The sequence below is a fragment of the Pan troglodytes genome, chromosome 1 (genome assembly GCF_028858775.2).
Source record: "Pan troglodytes isolate AG18354 chromosome 1, NHGRI_mPanTro3-v2.0_pri, whole genome shotgun sequence".
Lineage (NCBI taxonomy): Eukaryota > Metazoa > Chordata > Mammalia > Primates > Hominidae > Pan > Pan troglodytes.
In genome coordinates, this window is record NC_072398.2 from 195411041 (window position 1) to 195431856 (window position 20816).

General features: G+C 56.3%; 4 protein-coding genes across 9 annotated transcripts in view; 1 reads left to right on the forward strand and 3 right to left on the reverse strand.

The window, feature by feature from the left end:
• Window positions 1-12455, reverse strand: part of TFAP2E (transcription factor AP-2 epsilon) — a 29811-nt gene extending 17356 nt beyond the window's left edge. Inside the window, exons 1-4 of the mRNA XM_016949057.3 lie at window positions 12318-12455; window positions 4704-4869; window positions 3899-4401; window positions 3298-3349 (exon numbers count right to left, since the gene is read on the reverse strand). Coding sequence (XP_016804546.3) covers window positions 3298-3349; window positions 3899-4401; window positions 4704-4869; window positions 12318-12455 — 859 coding nt within the window. The remainder of the gene's footprint in view (window positions 1-3297; window positions 3350-3898; window positions 4402-4703; window positions 4870-12317) is intronic.
• On the reverse strand, window positions 187-3262 carry LOC134807882 (collagen alpha-1(I) chain-like). Its single transcript, XM_063789707.1, has 5 exons — window positions 3136-3262; window positions 2059-2138; window positions 1006-1529; window positions 498-816; window positions 187-330 (listed from the first exon to the last, which is right to left on the reverse strand). The coding sequence occupies exons 1-4, from the start codon at window positions 3260-3262 to the stop codon at window positions 675-677; spliced, it is 873 nt and encodes a 290-aa protein (XP_063645777.1). The 3' UTR covers window positions 187-330; window positions 498-674.
• On the reverse strand, window positions 11543-20642 carry NCDN (neurochondrin). 5 transcript variants are annotated; one of them, XM_003307973.7, is made up of 8 exons: window positions 20436-20642; window positions 20096-20163; window positions 19071-19211; window positions 17024-17992; window positions 15685-15926; window positions 14892-15116; window positions 14408-14550; window positions 11543-13091 (listed from the first exon to the last, which is right to left on the reverse strand). In XM_003307973.7, exons 2-8 carry the CDS (start codon window positions 20126-20128, stop codon window positions 12655-12657), a joined length of 2190 nt encoding a protein of 729 aa, XP_003308021.1. In that variant the 5' UTR covers window positions 20129-20163; window positions 20436-20642; the 3' UTR covers window positions 11543-12654. The 5 variants fall into 5 exon arrangements, with proteins under 5 accessions (XP_003308021.1, XP_063639023.1, XP_513308.3 ...); XM_063782953.1 differs by having other exon boundaries at window positions 19634-20163; XM_513308.9 differs by lacking the exon at window positions 20096-20163 and having other exon boundaries at window positions 20436-20568.
• Window position 20643: 1 nt separating this feature from the next.
• KIAA0319L (KIAA0319 like) overlaps window positions 20644-20816 on the forward strand; it is a 123406-nt gene continuing 123233 nt past the window's right edge. The window contains exon 1 of one of the 2 annotated variants that reach the window (XM_024357827.3): window positions 20644-20769. The gene's annotated coding sequence lies outside the window, so the exon portion shown is untranslated. The remainder of the gene's footprint in view (window positions 20770-20816) is intronic. The other variant, XM_063782920.1, reaches the window with a different exon arrangement.

Here is a 20816-nt window from a genome sequence, read left to right on the forward strand (position 1 = left end):
ACCTGTCTGGCTTTTCCACAGGGAGAGGATTTGCATATGCTGTGTCCTGTGTGATGAAAGTAGCCCTTTTTACACACTCCCTCTTTCAATGCACTCAGACTTCAAAGCCCATCACTCATTCATTCAACAAACACCCACTAAGCACCTCTTGAACCCGGTTCAACTATCTCCCCTCTAGGCACTCACCCAACCTCGGGCACTCTCCGCGCCTCCTCTGAGCTCCTCCCGCGTCCCATACAGCCCCTGCTCACTGCTGGAAAATATTCCTGTTAAGCTCCGTCTCCCCACCAGTCCTGCTTGCTTTCTGTGTGTCTGGGATAGGTTGCAAAACTGGAGGTGACAAATGTGGGCAGGAAATGGAGGGCTCCCTTATACTCCTAGGGTCGGCCTCAGCCCTGCCATTTCCTGCCCAATACCGCGGATGCAACTGGCGTGGGACCCGGAAGTGTGTGGTAAAGCGCCAGGGCTTCGCCTGGCCGCCCCTCCCGGACGCTTGCCTGCAGTCAGCGAAGCTTTTCCAACCCAGGTCTGGGCCCTGCGAGCTCCAGGTGCCTCTGCCCCGCGGCGCTGGCGAAGTCGAAGCCCGAGAACGCCCACCGCAGCGATGCGAAGGCCGCTTCTGGGGTGGGGCTGAGGCTGCAGCTGCCTCCCTTTCGCACCAAGGACCCCAACCTTCAGCGACGCAGCCGCCGCTCCCGCCCAGGCTGGGAGGCACTGTAGGGATCCGACGCTTCAGGTGGCCAAAGAGCGACTTTCTCTGATTCCAGGGCCCTGGCGGGGCAGGCTCCAGTACCGCACTCGGCGGAGGCCGAAGGTCTGTGGGGCAGGACAGGAGTTCCTCGTGCCGTCGGAAGGGCCGAGGACGAAGGAGGGCGCTAATTCACTCCCCACTGGGCTGGCGGCAACGCCGAATCCCGCAGTGACCGCGGAGGGCCAAGGTGAAAACTGCTGGGGGCGCCGAGGGCAGGTGTGGGGAGGGGCGGCTCCAGGGAGCAAGGAGCCCACCTGCCTCGCCGCCGCAGCTGCCCTGGGTCGCCCGCCCACGCTTTCCCCTGGGTCACGACCTCCGCATCCAACTGTGCCCGGCTCCTGCCCCTTCCCCTTTGCTGCTGCTGCGCGGGCTGTAACTTGACGTCTAGGCTGGGGCGTCCAGGGCGCAGTCTCCGCTCAGGTCGCCAGCGCTCCACTCGCTCCACTGGGCCACAGACCCGCTGGCGCTGGGGTCCCGCTGGCGCTGGGGTCCCGCTGGCGCTGGGGTCCCGCTGGCGCTGGGGTCCCGCTGGCGCTGGGGTCCCGCTGGCGCTGGGGTCCCGCTGGCGCTGGGGTCCCGCGGTTGTGCACGTGAGTCCGCGTGGCCCCGTCCCGCGCGGTTGTGCACGTGAGTCCGCGTGGCCCCGTCCCGCGCGGTTGTGCACGTGAGTCCGCGCGGCCGCGTCCCGCCCCGCTCCAGGGAGCCAGCGCGCCGCCACCTGGGATGTTAGGACTCTCGTTGTGTTCTTTGGACTGCTTTGGGGGATTTCGGCGTACCCCTAGGATCTAGGAGTTTTTGGAAGTTGTTTGAGAGAAACCAGCTCTGGGAGGGCCTCGCATCCAGTCTCCTGTCTCGGCTTTGGACCGGGGTTCCGGGTTAAGGTGCTCAGAGGAACAGCTGATCCTTCTACCCTTGCGCAGGGCAGAGATCCCCAAACCTCTTTCTAAAATGCAGGGTCTTAGTCTTTCTCAGGGAGTCAGTGAACCTAGACTCCCAGTCTCTTGAGCCCAAGCATGAATAGGGAACTGGGGACCACCACCATGCTCATATTTCTGGTGGCCAGGAAGTCCAGGCAGGCTTTTGCCCACTGCAGACGGATCTCTTTCTTCAGGGGTCAAGAAAGGCTCTGTACAGTAAGCCAACCAAGCCCCACCAGCAGAGCTGCGCTGCAACCAGGTTCCTAGTGTCTTTCCCACACTCCCAGTTCCAAGCGACACAGGACACAGCCCCAATTCCACCTCCCCCCACCCACTTCCTGCCCTGTTGCCTCATCTTCCCTGCTACACACTCCAAGTCATCCACTCAACCCCCAGCTCCTGGTAACTCAGCCCCAGCTCCTGGAAGTCCAGCCCCAGCCCTGCTACCACCACTTCCACCTTGGCCTCCCCTGAGAACAAGTGGAGGGCAAATAGAGCCCAGGCTTGAATTCACTCGTTTGAAAAACAACTCAAGCCAAACCCTGTGGGAGCAGTGCCTGCCTGGGGCACCTCAGGCTCATGTGCACCTCTGAATTCTTTCGGGCACCTGCCCCAAATGTAAAGAGGCTGCTACCCAATGCCTGGGCCCCTCTGACTCTCTGCTCCTCTCTGGCTGTCTCTCTGTTTTTGTCGTCTCTCACCTTCCCCTGTCATGGCCAGTACTTGGTCCTCAGGCCAGAAAAAGTGGATCCCGTGTCCCTGGATTTTACTAATGCCAGGAGTCACATAAATACTCCTATATATACACAGAGAGGGCCCGCGCATGCTTGGAAATCCTCAGATACCAAAGAACAAAGTGCAGGACACAACAGAGATACTGTACATATTGAGAAATGTGTACATCCCCCAAATGCAGAGAAATGCACACCAACATACAGAGACACACCTCACAAACACATTCACAGAAACAGACACGCTCACACTCCAAGAAATACTAAGACACCCATGAAGGGAACATTTCAGACATGCACAGGACCCTGAACTCACATGGACACAGACACCCAGGAGCAGGTGGGCCCTGACTCAGGTGCACACAGCCTAACACACAGTACTCACACACAAGCTCCCCTAAGTCTAAATGCCGCAAGAGACTCCCACAGAAAGAAAATTCCCCCAGAGGCCTCCAAGGCCCTGCCTGGAAGGAAGGGGAAGAAAGTGCCCGCCAGGCACCGAAATGCTAAGGCACTGTAAAGTGAAAATCATTTCCCCAACTCCGTGGGAACAGCACTTCCATTCCCACCTCTTAGGGAAACAGGGAAGTGGTTTAACTCGTTCTGCAAATCAACTCCAGATCCAGAAGAGTGCCCTCCCCCTCGGCGGGGAGAGGCCAGGCTCCCAGTGCTGCAGCCCAGTGAATGCTGATCCGCTGAGGCCCACCCCAGGCCACAGGGTGCTGGGCAAACTCACCAAGCCCGCACCTCTGCCTAACATCTGGCTGGGCCAGGAAGAGTGCCTGGTGGACACCCAGCCTGGCGACACACAGGAGGCACGGCCGGTGAAGAAAATGGATCTGTGCACCAAGGGCCTGCACCATCTCGCCGGGCTCTGCCCTGACAGACCATTCCTTACCTTTCTTGATCACGGACTGGTCTAGGAGGCTCATTCCCGGCTCGTCCATTGCCTGCAAATAGCAGAGGGCGGCGGTGAGGGCGCATAAAGCCCTAGCCGCCCATGTCTTCCCAAGCCCCTGCCACCCACGGTCTCTGTCTGCTCCGCCCAAGGCGCACCAGCTTCGCTTGGGGCGGCGACGGGCAGGCCCAGGAATCGCTATGTCCAGGCACCGAGCTGGAGCCCTGGGCATCTCACCGTGCAGTGCAAAAAGGGAATTTTGAACCTTACACTGGTAACTACTATGCTTCTCTTCGCCCCAGGTGCAGGCTGCCCCATGGATGCCACACGTGGCTCAACGGCCCAGCGGGGAGAAAAGAAGTGATTCGGTCCCTGCCGGGGGTTGCTGCCACCCACGCACTGCTGGCGGACTCAGTGCCAGGCAGCCTTGATGGCCAGGCAACGTCTAACCCAGGAGGTAGGACACATCCTCGGAGTCACCAGTGAGATGTGGCGAGCTGGGAGAAAAGTCGGCTTCCTGCATTTGTCACCTTCTGCCTCCAGCCATGGTAGTAAACCACCGCGGCCAGTCCCGACCCATCCCGGATCCCTCGGGTCTCACCTGCAGGTCCTCCAGACCGGGGGCCGCCGCCAGCCCCGGAAGGCCGAGCGGTGCGTCTGCCAGGCCGTGCGCGCCGTCGGCCAGGCCGTGCAGGAGCCGGGGCACGGCAGTGGCATAGTCACGGCGCGGGTCAAGGCCCAGGGCGCGGGCGGGCGGTGCCAGCAGGCCGGGAGGCTCCTCGTGGGCGCGGGCGGCTGCGCGGGGCGCGGCCCAGGCGGCCTGAGGAGGCTGCGGCTGCGCCAGGGGCGCCAGGCCGCCATATGGGTCCCCTGCCAGGTGGGGAAAGGCTGCGGCGGCGTCGGGCGCCTGACCGTAGGGCAGCGGTGGCTGCGGGTAGGGCGGCGGGAAGTAGGGCGGCTGGAATTCGGCGGCAGCTGTGGCGGCCGGCGTGTGGCAGAGCGGGGGCGCCGGCCCGTAGGCCGCCTGGGGCAGAGACGACAGGCGGGCCCCGCCGGCAGCTGCTCCCAGACCGTCGGGGCGCTCCTGGGGAAGGAGAGGGGTGCCTTAGGTGACCCACTGGCAGCTGAAAGGACCCCAGCCTGAAAGGATCCTCCTCAGCTCGGGAGGGTTCAGCTGCAATCCCTCCCGTTTCTTGGGGCCCGAGGTTTATTTCCGAGCCACCCGCGGGCTCAGGAGCCTCAGGCTGGGGACAGCAGTCACTTGCGCATCGCGTTCTCAGCTGGCGAAGTCCCTGCGGCCCCCTCCCTCCGAGATTTCGTTAGCGCGGGACAGGAGGGTTGGAAAGTCCAGCACTCAGGCGCCCCGATCCCCCGGCCGAATATGTCCCGGGCCCGAGACTACTCACCATGGCGGAGTAGGTGTGCACCAGCATGGGGCGGCGAGTGCCGGGCGCGAGGCGTGGCGGCAGCGGAGCCGTAGCCCGACGGCGAGCGCTGCGGGCAGAGGCGCCGGGAGCCGGCACAGCCCGCGGAGGTCACGGTGCGGTAGCTGGGTGCGACCCAGCCGGGATCCTAGTGGGCGTGGGGTCCTCAGCGGTGGCCGTTCCCGGGCGGGTCCATGGAGGCAGGACGGACGGGCACTGATCGCACTTGGAAAAGTCGGTCAACGGGTGCCCAGCGCCCGCCCTTCCTCCTCTGAGCGTAGCCTGCTCCATGCACTCCAGTTATAGTGGCGGGGGCGCGCCGGGCCTCCGGGGGCGCGCATTAAAGAGACAAGCTATGGCAGTTCTCTCCCTTTTCCCCAGCGGCTGCCACAGGGGAGGCAGTGGCTTTGGCGGGATCGGGTAGGATGGGTAGGGGGCGTGAATTCAGCCCACATTGATCAGAGCCGCTTTCTGGGCTCGCAGCTCGCAGCTGCAGTGAAACAGAAATATTCGAGCCTGGGACGCAAGGGCCCTACATTTGCCTGGCTCTATCACATCCTTGCCTTTAAGCAAAGCACTATTCTTCGCTGGCCTCAGCTTCCTCGGTAAAATAGGTATCAATCCTTTCTCTAAGCACCTCAAGAGACTTTGGATGAGGTGGGTAATCGGGAACGTGGAAGAAGTTTGTGAGCTGAAGACTCAAGCCTATCTGCTCATGCGCACACAAGTGTCAGTGCGTGTGTTTAGGGGGTCTACCATCACAGTCTCTCCTGAATGGTTCTGGATCAAAATCCCTCGAAGGTGCCCACTTCGCTCAGGCTTCCTGGGCTGAAAACTTCCAAGCCAAGCCAGGCTCTGAGGGAGGTGGAGACAGAAGCTGGCCAGACAGAGAGAGAGACTTGCCTGGGATGGGTTTGGGTATGAGCTCCACCTGACAAGGGGCCAAGATATTTCTGAAGCCACAGGGGCCTGGGCTGATTGAGTGTGGGCATGAGATACCCAGAGACTGTTGAGTGACTGTGTGTAACTGACTAGCATGGATGCCGTGTGCTTGTTACACTAACATGCGCAGGCTACATGTTCTGTGTTACCATGGCAGGCACTCCTTGGCTGTCAAGCAAGTTCCAGTCTCTGTAGTCACTCTCTCTTTCTCCCCAAACCCAACCCTCCCCTCCTGAGAAACAGAGACAGGGATTAAAGATGGACAAATGAGAGGAATACTAAGGAGAACAGGAATTAAGAAAGCAGAAGAAAGATGTTTTTTAAAAGCAAGATGTGCAGACCAGGGCAAAGTAGAAATAATCACAGCAGACTTATTACAGAATGTGCCAGCCTCTGTGCAAAGTGCTTCACGAATATTGGGTTCTTTAACCCTCACAGCAGCTCTATGAAAGAGATACCCATATCATCCCCATTTTCAGGGGAGGGGTGAGGCATGGAGAGGTTAAATGGCTTGCCCAAGGTCAAGCAGCTAAGTGGCAGAGCTGGGGTGATCTGCCCCTGGCCCCTCTCTGCTCAGAATCACTATTCTCTGCTGCCTCAGACTCAGGGGCTTGGATTTAGTCCTGACTCTGGCTGACTGTGTGATCCTAGCTACATCCCGTTTCCTCTGTGATCTCAGTTTCTGCAACTTCGACAACACCAATAAAAAAGTAGGGGAAGGCAGAGAAGACTAGTTGTTTTTTTAGGTCCCTTTTTAGTGAAGTAGTAAATGAGAAGATTAAGGTAAAATTATTGATATAGAAGAGGAGGTGATAGTGACACCATTAACTCATGGAATATATGGTTCCAAGTGGGTATCCCAGAAGGCACATGGCAGGTGCAGAGCTCAGGGCTGGACGACCTCAGCCTGGGGAGTGGTGGGGAAAGAAGGAGGCTAGAAGCCAAGGATTCATCATTAAGAACTTTCTGAAGTCTGGAACCGCCAGCGAGGTTCCAGAGGATGAAGTGGAATTGGGAAGCTCTGCAACTTTCCTGCTCGAGATGGGTCAGAGATCAGGATTGTGTTTGTGTGTATCTATATATGAGGGAGTCTGTGGCAATGCCCTGTTCCTCCCTCCCTCAACCCCAGCCACAGGGCATCAGAAATCAAGCTCCAGGACAGGTGTCAGTGCGTGAATAGAAATTGGTGAACTCCTCTGGGAGAAGTCTAGGAGCCGCAAAGGAGATGATGCCTGTGCCCAGCTGCGGGGATGCCCCTGCTCTCTCCAGCAGCTTGGGAAGGCCAGAGTGATGGGATGTGCTGCCTGTCTGTGGCTTCCTTGGGTTTTCTCAATCTACTTCCTACACCTTTGATAGCCCCTTTTTGCCTCATTGTCCTACTCCAACCATTTCTGTCTTCTTTTCTGTTTCTCTTTTCACCTACATGCTTAATGTCAGTAATTCTTTCTCAGAGCAGAGAAGCTTCTTTTTCTTCCTGCACTCTTCATGAATGAGCTCATCCCCTCTCGTCTTTTTTTTTTTTTTTTTTTTTTTTTTTTTATAACAGAGTCTCAGTCTGTTGCTTGGGCTGGAGTGCAGTGGCACAATCTCGGCTCACTGCAACCTCCACCTCCCGGGTTCAAGCGATTCTCATGTCTCAGTTTCCTGAGTAACTGGGATTACAGGGGCCCACCACCACGCCCGGCTAACTTTTGTATTTTTAGTAGACACAGGGTTTCATCATGTCAGCCAGGCTGATCTCGAACTCCTGACTTCAAGTGATCACTTGCCTCAGCCTCCCAAAGTGCTGGGATTACAGGCATGAGTCACCACGCCCGGCCCAAGTCTTTAATGACTACCTGTCTACTGTTATCTCCCAACTGTGTTATCTCTGGCCTGAATCACTAGTGAGAGATCCAGACCCATAGACACAGCTGCCAGCTGCGTATTTTCTCCAGACATCTCATTGCAGCTGTCTGAAATTTTCCAAGTCCAACACTGAACTCAACATCTCCTCTATCCCCAGCACCAACCCCAACCTGCTTCTCCTTTGCTCTGTAGTTTCATAAATGACACCACCCTTTTTCAAGTTCAAAACTTGCTAGTCATCCCAGAAGAGCCTAGGTCCTTTCCTTAACCCCCACAAGCTAATCCTTATGGAGTGTTGCCATTTCTAACCCTTAAACATCCACCCACAGAAGGTATGTGGTGGAGAATTGAGGCAGGTATCCCAGAGGGCACATGGCACCCTGTCTCAGCACCTTAAACTACCTTACTCTTACTCATAGATCAGTGGCTCTCAAAGTGTGGTCCCTTGAGCCCAGGAGTTTGAGACCAGCCTGGGCAACACAGCCAAAGAGTGGTTCCTGGACCAGCATCACCAACAATATCTGGGAGCTTGCTAGAAGTCCCAATTCTTGGATCCCACTCATGACCTTCTGAGTCAGTAACTCTGGGGGTGGAGCCCAGCAACCTGTGTTATTAATAAGTCCTTAAGGTGACTCAGAGGTACATTAAAGTTTAAGAACCACTATCTAGGCCATTGCAACAATTCTCTAACTGGTCTCCTGACTTTATTCATATCTCTTCTGATCAATTTCCAACTTCCACAAGAGTGACTGGACCATGTTACCTCCCTACTGAAAACTTTCCTAGGGCTCCCCATGACCCATCTTCGGGGGAAAAAAAGTTCAAACATTCTAATGAGCATTCCAGACTCTGCAGTTGTGACTAACTTACTTTTCCTCTTTCAGGAACTGCTTCACAAGAATAAAGGAGAAACAGAAAATGTATCTAGCCCTGTGCTTGGTGCATGGCAGGTAATCAATGAATGCTTATTAAATACTGTAAATGATAAACACATCAATGGATGGTGTTATGAATCCACTGGCCTATTAAGGGATCCTTTAGGAAGGCTCTACGTGAACATGATCCTGGGTATCTACACATAGAACCCAGTTATAATCTGAAGAGATCATCTGATAAATGAGTGATTTTGATTATGGCTACTGGGGAGAGGGATGTTCTCCATGGTCTGCTGCTGCTTTGAGGCTCCCTAAAACATCAGAGTCCCATGATTTCAGACTCAGGACTACTTCTTTCAGTGCCAAGGGACTCCTCACTCTCTGAGGCATGGAGGTGGAGATTTCTGGTTGTCTGCTCCCTGGGACACATGCACACATGTGGAGGCCTGGGGTGCAGTGGGGTACACATGCAGACAGCCTTGGGAACATGGGGCACACAACTTGCACAGAGACATTCATGGGAAACACAAGTACACATAGGAACATGGGACATATATTGACATATAGGGTTGCATGCTCAAACATATGTGGACTGCCATTTGGCACACTTGGCATACTGCTTTTCTCCAAGGCTCCTTCTCTTTTCAAAAAGTGAGCTTGCATTTGGATTTTATGTTAAGAAAAAACTCTGATCTGCCTCATTTATTGTTGACACAGCCACCCTCATCCTCCCAGCCTTTGATCACCTCCTGCTCCAGGCCAGGCTGAGTGTTTGCAGGGTGGGGAAATCTGGCACAAGGAGATGCCAAGGCGCCATCTCGTGGTTAGATCTCACAACTGCAGCTCAGATCTCCCTTTTCCCCACTCCGCTGAAATACCAAGAGCAAGCCAGAACTCTCTGACCATACCTCATTTAAGCACAGAACTCTGTCTGCCTTGTATTAGGAAGCTTTGCAGGGTTTGACTTCTCCACTATGGGAGGGAGAGCACCCTGACAGCAGGGACCATGGGTGGCTGTCACTTTATTTGGGACCTTTCTCTTCTCTTTTCACTTCCCCAGATGATCTCAGTCCCTCCCATGACTTTAGGGACCCTCTATACTGACAGCTCCCAAATCTGTCACTCGCCCAGACTCTTCTTGAGCTCCAGACCATAGAAAGCAACTACCCCTTGGATATTCCATGAGCAGCACAAATTCGCCATTTACCAAGTTGAGTTGTGTATGGTATGCACAAATCTGTCTCTGTCCCAGTGTTCCCAGTGACAGTGAATGCCCCATTATCCACTCAGTCTCCCAGATCAGGAATCTGGGAGTCATCCTTGGTTCTACTCCCCTTCTCTTTACCCCTCTTCACTTCCAGTTAATCACCAAGTCCTATTAACTCCTACCTACATCTTCTCCAGCCTCATTGCCACTGGCTTAGTTCAGACTTAGCACCTCCTCTCTGAGCTCCCTGGCTCAGCCATTCCTCTTGCAGTGCCTCATCTTCCCAAAATGCAAACGGGATCACATTCAATCTGCTAAAAAATCTGCAGTCTAGCCGGGGATGGTGGCTCATGCCTACAATCCCAGCACTTTGGGAGGCTGAGGCAAAAGGATTACTTGAGGCCGTGAGTTTCGAGATCAGGCTGGGCAACAGAGTGAGACCCTGCTTCTAAAAAAAACAAAACTGCAATTTGATCTCTCAGCATGATTCCACGTTTAAGCTTCTGAGCACAGCACAGTAGGATCTGGTCCATGCCTGCTGGTTCAACCTCATCTTCCACCACTCCACACTTCACACTCTATACACCATGGAATGTGAAACTACTCGTAGTTCTCAAGCTTGCATGCCTTCAGACCTTGCTGTTCCTTTTCATGTCTGCCTGGCAAGCCCCTCCTCACCCTGAAGTCTCAGAGCACATAGTTGCTGTAAGTTTTCCTGCAATCGTTTGGCCAGTCTGAGGGGCTCGCATGCTCCAGCCACACTGCTTGGGCCTACATAGAAGCCACTGCTTACAGTTTTTTTTTTTTGTTTGTTTGTTTTTTTGAGACAGGATCTCACCCTGTCTTCCAGGCTGGAATGCAGTGGTGTGATCATAGCTCACTATAACCTCAAACCCCTGGGCTCAAGAGAACCTCTCGCCTCAGTCTCGGGAGTAGCAGGGACTACAGGCACGAGGCACAATGCCCGGCTAATTGTTTTTCTTTTGTAGAGATGGAGTCTCACTGTGTTGCCCAGGCTGATCTTGAATTCCTGGGCTCAAGTGATCCTCCCACCTCAGACTCCCAAAGTATTGGGATTACAGGCGTTAGCCACCACACCTAGCCTCTATGTCTTTTCATATTTACCCCAGAGAATCCATGCTAAGAAGATGGCTTTCAGTACATCCAGTCAATAAATAAATATTCCTGTCTATGCATAGCCAACCACAGGTGGGCACATAGGCTATGCTCAGCACGTGCTTATAGGTTTGAGGGCCTAGGTGGAGGAGGTTGCGGAGGGTATGGGTCTGGGGCCTGTCTGGCTCCAACCTCACAGCTTTGGCTCAGGACTGGTGAAGTACCCATAGTGGGTACTTGGCTCATCTGCTGAAGCTTGCAGGCCCTCTGGCTTCTCATTTGGCATACAGGATCAACAGCTGGTAACCTGAAAGCTACATTTGGACTGCATGTTTTGTTGGATCAGTAGTTATTTAATTAAAGATAGTTACTGACATTCAAAAGTTGGGTTTCACATACAAATTAGGATTCCTGACTTCTTTAAAAATGGGAGGATATGACAGGGCCACTTGGCAGCAACCCAGTGACATGGGGGCGGGGGTGCAGTGCTTCATCTGTACTTGAGAGCACCAGAGCCCCCACAAGGCCTGGCCACATCAACATGAGTTTGGCAATCTGCTGTACAAGTGAAAGATGTGGGCTGGGGAGTCGGACGGCCTGTGTGGAGTCCTGGCTCTGGCACTGACTAGCGGCAACACCTTGAGCCAATCACTTATCCATGCCAAAGTTGCTTTGTCTGTAAAATCAGAACCCTTCAGAGGATTCTTGGAAGGGCTGAATGAGGTCTCATGATGTGTTTAGCAGGGCATGTGTTCAGCACCTGGTAGCTGTGAACTGATGGAGCCTGGAAGGGAGAGAGCAGGTGCAGGGCAGACCACGCAGGAGGCTTCTCGTCACCAATGAACATTTATTGAGTGTCCACATGTGCACAGCTTTGAACTTGGCGATCACAGAACGCACTGGGGGAGGGAAGCAAGGGATCAAGAGTATGTGTGTGTGTGTGTGTGTGTGTGTGTGTGTGTATGTGTGTGTGTGTGGTCCCCCTGGGTTTACAAGAAAGGTAGTCCCTGCTGGAGCCGCCAGTCGCGTCTCTGCAGAGAGGAGTCATAGCAGGGGTGGGAGTTAAAGCCAGGCACCACGGTGGCAGTGGAGTGCAATCACTGGGGAAACATGCGGATTCTGGGGAAGTGTCCCTCCTGTTCCTGGCTCCAGCCAGGCCAGATGGCACCAGGGGGACAGGAATCAGATGCTCAGGTGTCCAAGCAGGGATAAGGACAGGCAAAATAAATAACCCCCCCAACCCCCATCGTCACTCTGCTGCAACACGACACAAAGGTTTAAGGATCTGGGCCCAGAGACTCCTGGGTCCCTTCAAGCAAGCTCAGGTGGAAGGAGGTTTCCCCACCCCCCACCAGGCCTGTCTGCCCCAGGTTGCCCTAGGATGGGGGCAGTTCAGACCCTGGGTCACTGAAGCTGATAGGAAGAACTGCGATATCAATGGCCTAAGCCTGCTGTCTGCCCAAGGGAGCCAAGGGCAAGAGCCAAAGGGCCAATTTAAAGGACGTGGACCTGGGGGGCCAGAGGAGGCACCACAGCCGAGGGGAGCCCACACCCTGGCCGGCAGGGCACATGGGCTGAGGCAGTCTGCTCCTGCCAGCCCTGTCTTACCCTGGAGCCTCCCTCCTGCAGGGGAGCCAGACATCGGGCACAATGACACCTAGTGCCCCCCTCCCTGGGGGCTGCTCCAACCTTCCCTGGCCTGGCGGGGACAACCACGTTGATTTCCAAGCCGATCCCTGCCCCCATGGGGGCCTGAGGGGCGGAACGCAGTTCCTTACACTTGAGGGGTGGGCACCATGCCCTTGCCCTCAGAAAAGCCAGAAAGCTGGGGTGTTTTGGGGAGGAAGTCTGGGGAGGGGGGGGCCAGTTTGGGGGCTTTAGGGAAGATGCCTCCTCCCTCCTTCCCTCTCTGCCCGCCCCTGGGTCTGTCCCCGGTGGACACCCCTCAGGGCTCTGACAGGCACTGCTCCAAGGCAGCCATGCGGTAGTGGCTGGCCGTCTCCTCACCCGCCTGCAGCCTCATGGCCTCCCGGCACAGCCGGTTGGCCCGCGCCAACTCCACCAGGACACCCTGATAGGCGGCCACCATCTCGGGCTTGACAGAGTTGGGGCTGACACTGCCTAGCAGCTGGAGCAGCTCCTGCGGCCAGCGGGAGCGCAGGGCAGCGGGGGCCAGCCAGGGCAGCAGAGGCACACAGCCGGTGAAGGCCTGCATGCCCAGGAACCAGAGCTCCTGCAGGTCGGCCCAGATGCCCTCATACTCAGGGGACAGGGCTAGCACTGCCTGGTCTGAGCCTGGGGTGGCCCGCGCCACGTGGGACTGCGATAGGAAGAGGATGGCAGCTGCGAAGAACCCTCGGGATGCTGGTGTTCCCTGAAGAGCTGCAAGGTAACGGAAGGAGTGGGGCATGAATCGGACAGGCCAGCTGCTGTGCCAGACCCTTCCCTAGTCCTCTGTGTAGACACATGCAGGAGCCAGGGCACAGCCTGGAATCAGACTGCCTGCGTTCAAACCCTGCCTTAGATGCTCACTGTGTGACCTTGGGTAAATAACTTTTCTGGGTCTGTTTCTTTACTTGTAAAATGGGCCGATAGTGCTCATCTTAGAAATTTGTTGTGAGAATTAAATGTGATCATCTTGGTACACTCAACCACCAAGACCTCTACCGGCACTGGAGGTGGGGGTGAGTCACAGGGTCAGATGGGAGAGAGAACCCCTCAGGATTCTGGACACAGAGGTCAGACACAGGTTAAGGGAGTTGCACCATTTGATCCTTGGGCCAGAAGAGGGCGCCAGAGAGGAACATAAGCAAGTGACCCTGCTTTGCTTACCGGCTGTTCAGGGGGTGACCCTCACACTGCAGGTGCTCTCCAGGAAGCTGTCAACCTAACCTGGTGGTATTTGAGGGTGAGCCAGAACTGGGACCATGAAATTGGGGGCTGCAGAGATGCAGCCTGGGACTGAGAGTGCAGAGTGGGCTCCTGGTGTACAGGGATGTGCACCCCTTCCCATGACGGGGTACCCTGCTGGGAACCCCTCAAAAGGAACACAGAGGCAGTGGAGGGTACGGGCATGTTACGCCCTGTTCCCAGGCATCTGCTCAGCTCCTCCAACCTGACAGATGGGGCACAGGGAACAGGCAGGGACAGAGGGACCCAAGCAGACACCCACAGCAAAGAGGGAGACACGGAGGGCTGCCAGGGGCTGGAGGGGACGTCCCTCCCCCTGCAAACAGCCAGAGTGAGGCAGAGCTAGGGAGAAGGTGTGCATAGAGGGACACCAAGTGCTGAAGCCTGTCACTGATGGGGGTGAGGTACCGAGCAGAGCAGAGAAAAACATCAATGGAAGGAAGTCAGGTTTCTGACTCAAGGCCTGGGTGGGGGCGGCTCCACCTTGAAAACACTGGATTCAGATTCCTCTGGCTGCCAGGGATTCCAGGTGCCTATGCCTGTGCCTGTGAGCAGGTCTGTACTTAACACCCACCAGACTTTGCCTTAAAAGTCTTCAGAAGAAAGAGAATGTTAGCATTTTGGGAAGAACGGTGGGGGTGGGGGATGGAGATACACTGCAAAGATTTCCTCTTGCTTAGAAAATGCTGCAAAACCATCTTCTAAAAATGGTGACTTTTGCCCCAAACACAGGAGGTCCACCCAGGTCTTCTGTCCTCACCCATCAGGACTGGATCCCCAGTTCTTACCTGGAGAGGTGCTAAGGAGCCGGGCCATGAGGAGCCCCAGGGTGGCCACATTAGCAGCCAGAAGCAGCCTTCCCTGTTGCTGCACTAGTGCTGGTAGCGACGTCATAAGGGTGTTCATAAGAGATGTGAAGCAGGCGTCACGCCTGGAAAAGAAAGGGGGGAAGGATGGAGGTAGGTGGGGGTCTAGTACAGCCAAATCAAGCCCTTGGCAAGAAATTAGGCAGTAGGGTGATTAACTTTGGGCCCCAAACATAGCATCTGGGGGGCAGAGATTGGAACAAGCAGACATGCTGAGACAGTACCTGGGGGTTCCAGACATGCCGAATCCTTGTGCGGGGCTGGCTATGTCTACTCTGAGACCCCCATGCTACCACTAACAAATCCATGGGCATGGGGGACAAAGTAGGAGACTGAGAATTGAGGCAACTGGGCAGCCTCCTTTGCCTCCTCCGGCCTCCTCCCCCACCTCTCCCGAGCCCCTCACTTGATCAGCCCCGGTGCGGTGACCACGAGGTTGAGGAAGATGTGGCAGCAGGTCTGCAGGCCAATCTCCACGCTGTCAGGCAGCACCGAGGTGTCGTGGCCAGGGGATGTGAGTTCCCACTGCTGCAGGAAATACTTGCACAGAAGCGAGGGGGCCCCTTCCTTGATCAGGATCTCCCGGGGCCCATCTTCAACGGTCAGGTGGCACCAGCCAGGCAGGAGGAGCCTGGGGATGTGGAAGGGACAGACATGTGTGGGATTGGGAGAGATGAAGGCACATAGATTCCCTTTTTAGGGCACCTTGCCTAAGAGAAATGGAAGTAGGGGAGAAGGACACATCCTCGCAGGTACCACAGAAAAAGTACAAGCTTCAGAGTCGCACAACCCAGGACCAAACTTGGGCTCTGCCACAAAGTGTGACTGTGGGCAAGTGACTTTAATCTCTATGAGCCTCAGTTTCCTAATCTTTCATATGTGAATGAGACTTCTGTTAGATTTACCACGTGGACCAAATGAGATCATTTTGGTAAAGGGTATAGCAAAATACCTGGCTCGTAGTAGGTGCTCAATAAGTATAAGTTCTCTTTTAACTGAGAAATCTGGGGTTGGCAAGTGACACCTGGCAGCCGAGGAGTCCTGTGGGAACAAGCCCCCCAAAACAGAAATAACCCTAAGGGATATCTCATGGCCCAATCAGGAAGCCTGGCGCAGCTCAGTTTGTGGGGAGGGGTGTCCTTGTGTTAACGCTTTTCGGTAGAATGATCTAGCTGGACAGACTGTAACTACAGACTCACCGGAGAGCGTCTCCTGGCCAGGTGGGCCCTGGGGTGGTGGGGGAGATGGCCAGGTTGGCCACCTGCTGGGAAAGGTCATTGGCCTCCTCGGCCTCCTCGTAGAGGGTCTTGGCATAGCGGACGAGGAAGGGCAGCAGCTGGCACACCTCCTTACGCAAGGATGAGGTCTCCTCGGCCAGCCAGGCACCCAGGATCCGCACCGAGGCAAACACAAAGGGCTCCTTCTGCTTCTCTGACCCCACCTGTTGCCACAGGACCCCCTTGAGATGGAGCAGGACCAGGGACCCTCCCTGCCTTGCCAGAGGCCAGCCAGCTAGAAATAATACAACTAGAAGGAAATTCTGGCCTGTGAGCCTTTCAAAAGCAGGCCCAAACCTTTATTCTGTCCCATGAACCCAGCACCTAGCATGTGGTAGGGACGCACACAAGGGACTGGCACAGAGTGAGCCAGGCCCTCCACACAAGTCTGCTGAGTGAACTGGGCCTGAGTGAATTGAGTGACATGCCCCCGTACTCGCTGAGGCTCCAGTCACATCTCCCTAACTCCCTACCTCTGGAGTGTCTCAAGGCTAGAAGGAAATTCATAGGTCAAAAGCTAAGTTAAACACCTTTTACAGCAGCTCTGACCTGGGGTGGGAGGGCAGGTTCCTGGCTACTGTGTAACTGCTCCCAATGGTGGGAGTGAGGGGATGCTCTCTTTTGGGCTAAGTCAGAAAAAAGACATGAGCTTAGCGTGGTGCATGGAATATATGGCTGGTGAGCTCGGTGGCTGGAGCAGGCCATTAAAGAGACCAGAGTCATGACTGAATCCCTGTGGGACAGGACAGCTGGCCTCTCAGGCGGGGAGGCAGGAGGGGATGTAGGGGAGGCAGGAGAATTGATCTAGCCAGACCTCTACAGAGGCCAGGAACCAGGCAGCCCTGCTTCTCTTCCCTGCACCATTAGAAGTTCGGGTGTGTGCGTGTATAAAACAATGCTATGGAGTGAGCAGAACAGACTGCTTCAATCTTGTGTGCATGTGTTGGGGAGAGGTGTGTGGCGTGTAGTGTGTGTGTATTGGGGGGAGCGTTTGAGTGGGAGGTTACTGTGTTGTGTGTGTGTGCGTGTGTGTGTACTGTGATGTGAGTGCACATATGGTGTGTGGTATGGTGCTTGTGTGGAGGGAGGGAGAGAGAGGGAGGTTGGGCCGCACGCTACTCCCTGGAGTGCTGGCTACAGTATCAGCTTGTGTGGACATGCAGCTTCGCTGTCTCCCCATTATTCTCCTCCCGCTTGCCTCCCAGCTCCAGCACTGGCTCCCCCCATACTGGGCCCCCTCTGTGGGTCACTGCACCCTCACCTGCAGCAGGTAGTGGATAACAGCCCCTATGGCCTCCTTCATGACGCTCACGAGCTGCACCTTCTGTGGCTCCTTAAGCAGTGACTGCTCACAGCGAGTGCATTCCTGGATCCCCAACTCCATGAGGGCATAGCAGGCGGTCACCACATCCTCTTTCACCTCCGTGCCCGTCTCCTCCAGTGCCAGCCGCACTTCCACGCACGCCAGATTCACCAGCAGGGCCAGGAACTTGCTCCCGGAGCTGCCCGCCGGGATCCAGTCGGAGCCGCAGGCGTGTGCCAGGCGGGCTGCCAGCTTCAGTGCAGGGTTGCGCTGCCAGGAGCTCAGCTTGCTTCCCAGGATGCGTGCCAGCCCGGCCTGCAGATCCCGGTAGCATTCAGGGGGCACGGTTGTCGGGGGCAAAAAGAGGGGCAGCAGCTGGCAGAGCTCAAACTTGCTGGCATCCTCAGCTTTCTGGAAATCCTCACTGAGGCCCCGCAACACGGCCAGCAGGTCGGGCTCCGCCTCCTTCCAGCACTGTGTCTCGGCAGCAGCCAGCAGCCCCACCAGGAGTGCCAGGGCCTGGTCAAAGCCATAGCCGTGCCCCAGGTATGCCTGGCATAGGGCAGACACGGTGCCACCAGCAATGAGGTGCCGAGGCCCTCTGGGTGTGCCTGCTACAGCCGTCAGGCACTGGTAGGTGTCATCAATCATGGAGCGGCGGGCAGCATCGTCCGGGTCCCCCCGGGCTGTGAGGAAGGTGCTAAGAATGGGAATCTTGTTCAGGACTTGGGGATGGGCGGCCAGTTCAGGGTCACTGCAGAAGCAGGCCAGCAGGGCCACACCCAAAGCCCGCAGAACATGGTCAGGGCAGCCATCCGGCGCCTCCTTGGTGGTCAGGAGACGATTGGGGAAGGTGAAGCCGACAGCATCGAAGATCCGCCGCCGAGTTTTGGCATCTATGTCACCTGCTTTGACTGCCTTGGTCACCTATAGGGGGTATGTGCTATCATCAGGATGAAAGGAAGAAGTGGGAAAGACTGTCCCTCTCCTGCATCCCGGGGCACTGAGGACTAGCAAGATGAGGTTATGCAACAGGACTCATCTGAGGTCATTTCATCCAGCTCCTTTTTTCTCCTTAGAGGCAGATAAATGTGACCTCTGGGATCCCTCTCATCTGTGACTGTCCCATGGAAGTGAGGTCTAGTCTTCCTCAACCATTCATTTGAGCATTTCAACACCTGGCCAGTTGAGAAGTTCTTCCTGATGTCTAAATGCCCACAACCTGGGATGGAAGGGGCTTAGAACTCAATGTTTTAAGATCTCCCAAGGATTTAAAGTCCTTCCTTAATTGCTCCCTCCAGAGAAGCCCCTGATCCATTTCTGCCACCTTCTCAGGGGAAATGGCTCCTGTGTCTCGCCGCTCCGCCTGTCAAAACATTTCCCCTTACATTTCACCTAAACACCTCCTCTGCTGCAGTGTGAGCCCTTGACTCCAGAGCCTTCTCCTTGTTGCCATGGCAAACAAGCAGCGGCTGTACTCCCTCCTCCCTTCACCCCCCACACACAACCCCCCCTTCCTAGCACTGCAGCTTCTGCTCTGCTGTCCCCAGCTTGGGTTCCTCCAAAAAGGCTAAGCCCCAAACTAGCTCCCATTCCTTAACCTACCTACTGCCGTCCTGGCCTTCCCCTAGGACCCCTCCCCAGCCACTTCCAGCCCTGCTACTCTCTCCAGGCCCAGAACAACCATCCCCAGCCCTCAAGTACTCTGCACTAGTTACTACCTGCTGCTGTTACCCTATGAGTCAGCTTCCATCTGCTCTGGGACACCCCAGAAAACAGACCCAGGCAGCCCCTAGTGCCACAGCCTTATTCAGTCCCATTCTCCTCTTTGCCCCCATTCTCAGGGGGAGCAAAAAAGAGCACAAAGGTAGGGGTCTTGGGCCTTCGTTGGTGCCTCCAGGGTTGCTAGCACTACGTACATATCCTTGGGGACTCACTGACCCCATTCCTTGGGGGCCCAACCACCCAGCTCTTCCCACCTCCCAATTTTCAGCCAGTTCCTTACTAGCAGCAGGGCTGCAAACTGCTCGCTGTCATTCTTGGCCTCACGGAGGGCTCCCAGGTAGCGCTCCAGGGTGGGGTTTCGGCCCTCTGCCTGGTTCAGAGCTGGCTCGCAATCCGAGGCCATGATGCTCGCCTTGCCCAACTGTGAACACAAGAGGGACTGAGCATCCCTCTGCAGAGGAGGGACGGGGGTGGGGTGGGGGTGAGAGTGGAAGATGGAGGGAGGGAGGGATTAGCACAGAGGGAGGGGAGGAGAGAATCTGGAGGGGTGGACTCCTCAGGACTGACCTCCCCCCGGGAAGCCCCTTTAAGGAGCTGGATCTGCAAATCCTTAGGGATAAAGAAGGGACCCTGGTCCAAGGTCACCTCCAGAAAGCGGGAAAGAAGGACCATGCATGCTGCTGCTCAGCCGGACAGCTCTCCTCACCAGTCTCCTGGGGGTGGGCGGGGGCTGGCCCCACTGCTCAGCTGTCCCCCTGGCACCAGAGGCTGGGTTTTATCTCCCTCCACAGGGACACAGAGGGAGTGAGTGGTGAGGACAGACAGGGAGAAATGGAGACATACATGGGTGAAGTTCGATTATCCGGACTCAGGCTGACATGGGAGAAAAGGACACCCCAGGCTTCCTTTCCCCTCCCTTCTTCAGAGGCAGAGATACGCTTCAGAAGTGAGAATACAAGATGCTCAACAGGGAAGGCTTGGAGGCCCCTTTGGGGACCCCACCCCTCCAGCCAGGGCTCTCAGTCGCCCCCGCAGGCTCCTTGCCTCCTCTCCTTTCCCTCCCTCGGGTAGAGGCTGCAGCAGCAGCAGCAGCAGCGGCGGCAGCAGCAGAATTAACCCCTTGCGCTCCCTCTTCTCGCCCTCCCCGTCCCGCTACCAGCCTGTGGATGCCGGCAGGGGCTGGAGAAGCAAGAGGGGGTCCCGGATAGTTCCCAGGACAACGGAGAATCCAAAAGCCGGATAATCGAAGCGGGGCTGCTGAGATGGGGAGATGAGAAGGGGAGGAGGGTTCCTGGCGGTCACCACCTGTCCCGCCGCAGCCAGGTCACAACACGACATTGATGAAGTCACGACAGGGCGGCGATGAGATCACACTTCACGATGGCGCGGTGATATCACGGAGAGATCACGTCAAAATCACGACATGGGAGACAGCCCCCAAAGATGACAGGGCAAATTAAAAAAAAAAAAGATATATATTGAAAAGGGCTGTGACAAAATGGAGTCTCGACAGGGCACGATGGTGTCGCGATATGGCGCGATGGAGTCGCGATAGGGTCCCCGGGGTGTGTCGGCATCGATCAGCGCCGGCTCGGAGAGGCCCCGGCTGGGATGCAGGGGAGGGCCCGAAGGGGGCTGAGCTCACCAGGCTGCTGCCCCGAGCGGCGAAGTCTTCTCCCAGCGCGATGCTCCGGGAGCCTCGGGCCGCTGCTCACGCCGCGTTGCCCACTCCTGGCTCCAGGCTGCTGCAGCTCCACCCCCACCCCCGCACCGCTCTTGACCAATCCGCGGCTGCTTCACTCCGGGCTCTGGCCAATGGCAAGTCAGGGTGCTAAGCAGTAGGGGGTGCCACCGTTGCCGCCATCTTGCTTGTGGGTATTGCCCGAGTCTGGGGCCTGGGGCTCGAGCGAAGGAGGCAAGGTGCAGACTGCCTCTGGAGAGCGGGCGGCGAGAGGCTGGGGGCCCAGATTCCTTCGCTTGTGCGTAGTTTTACCCGCCCAGCACTGCCCCTCCTCCCCCTTGGTCT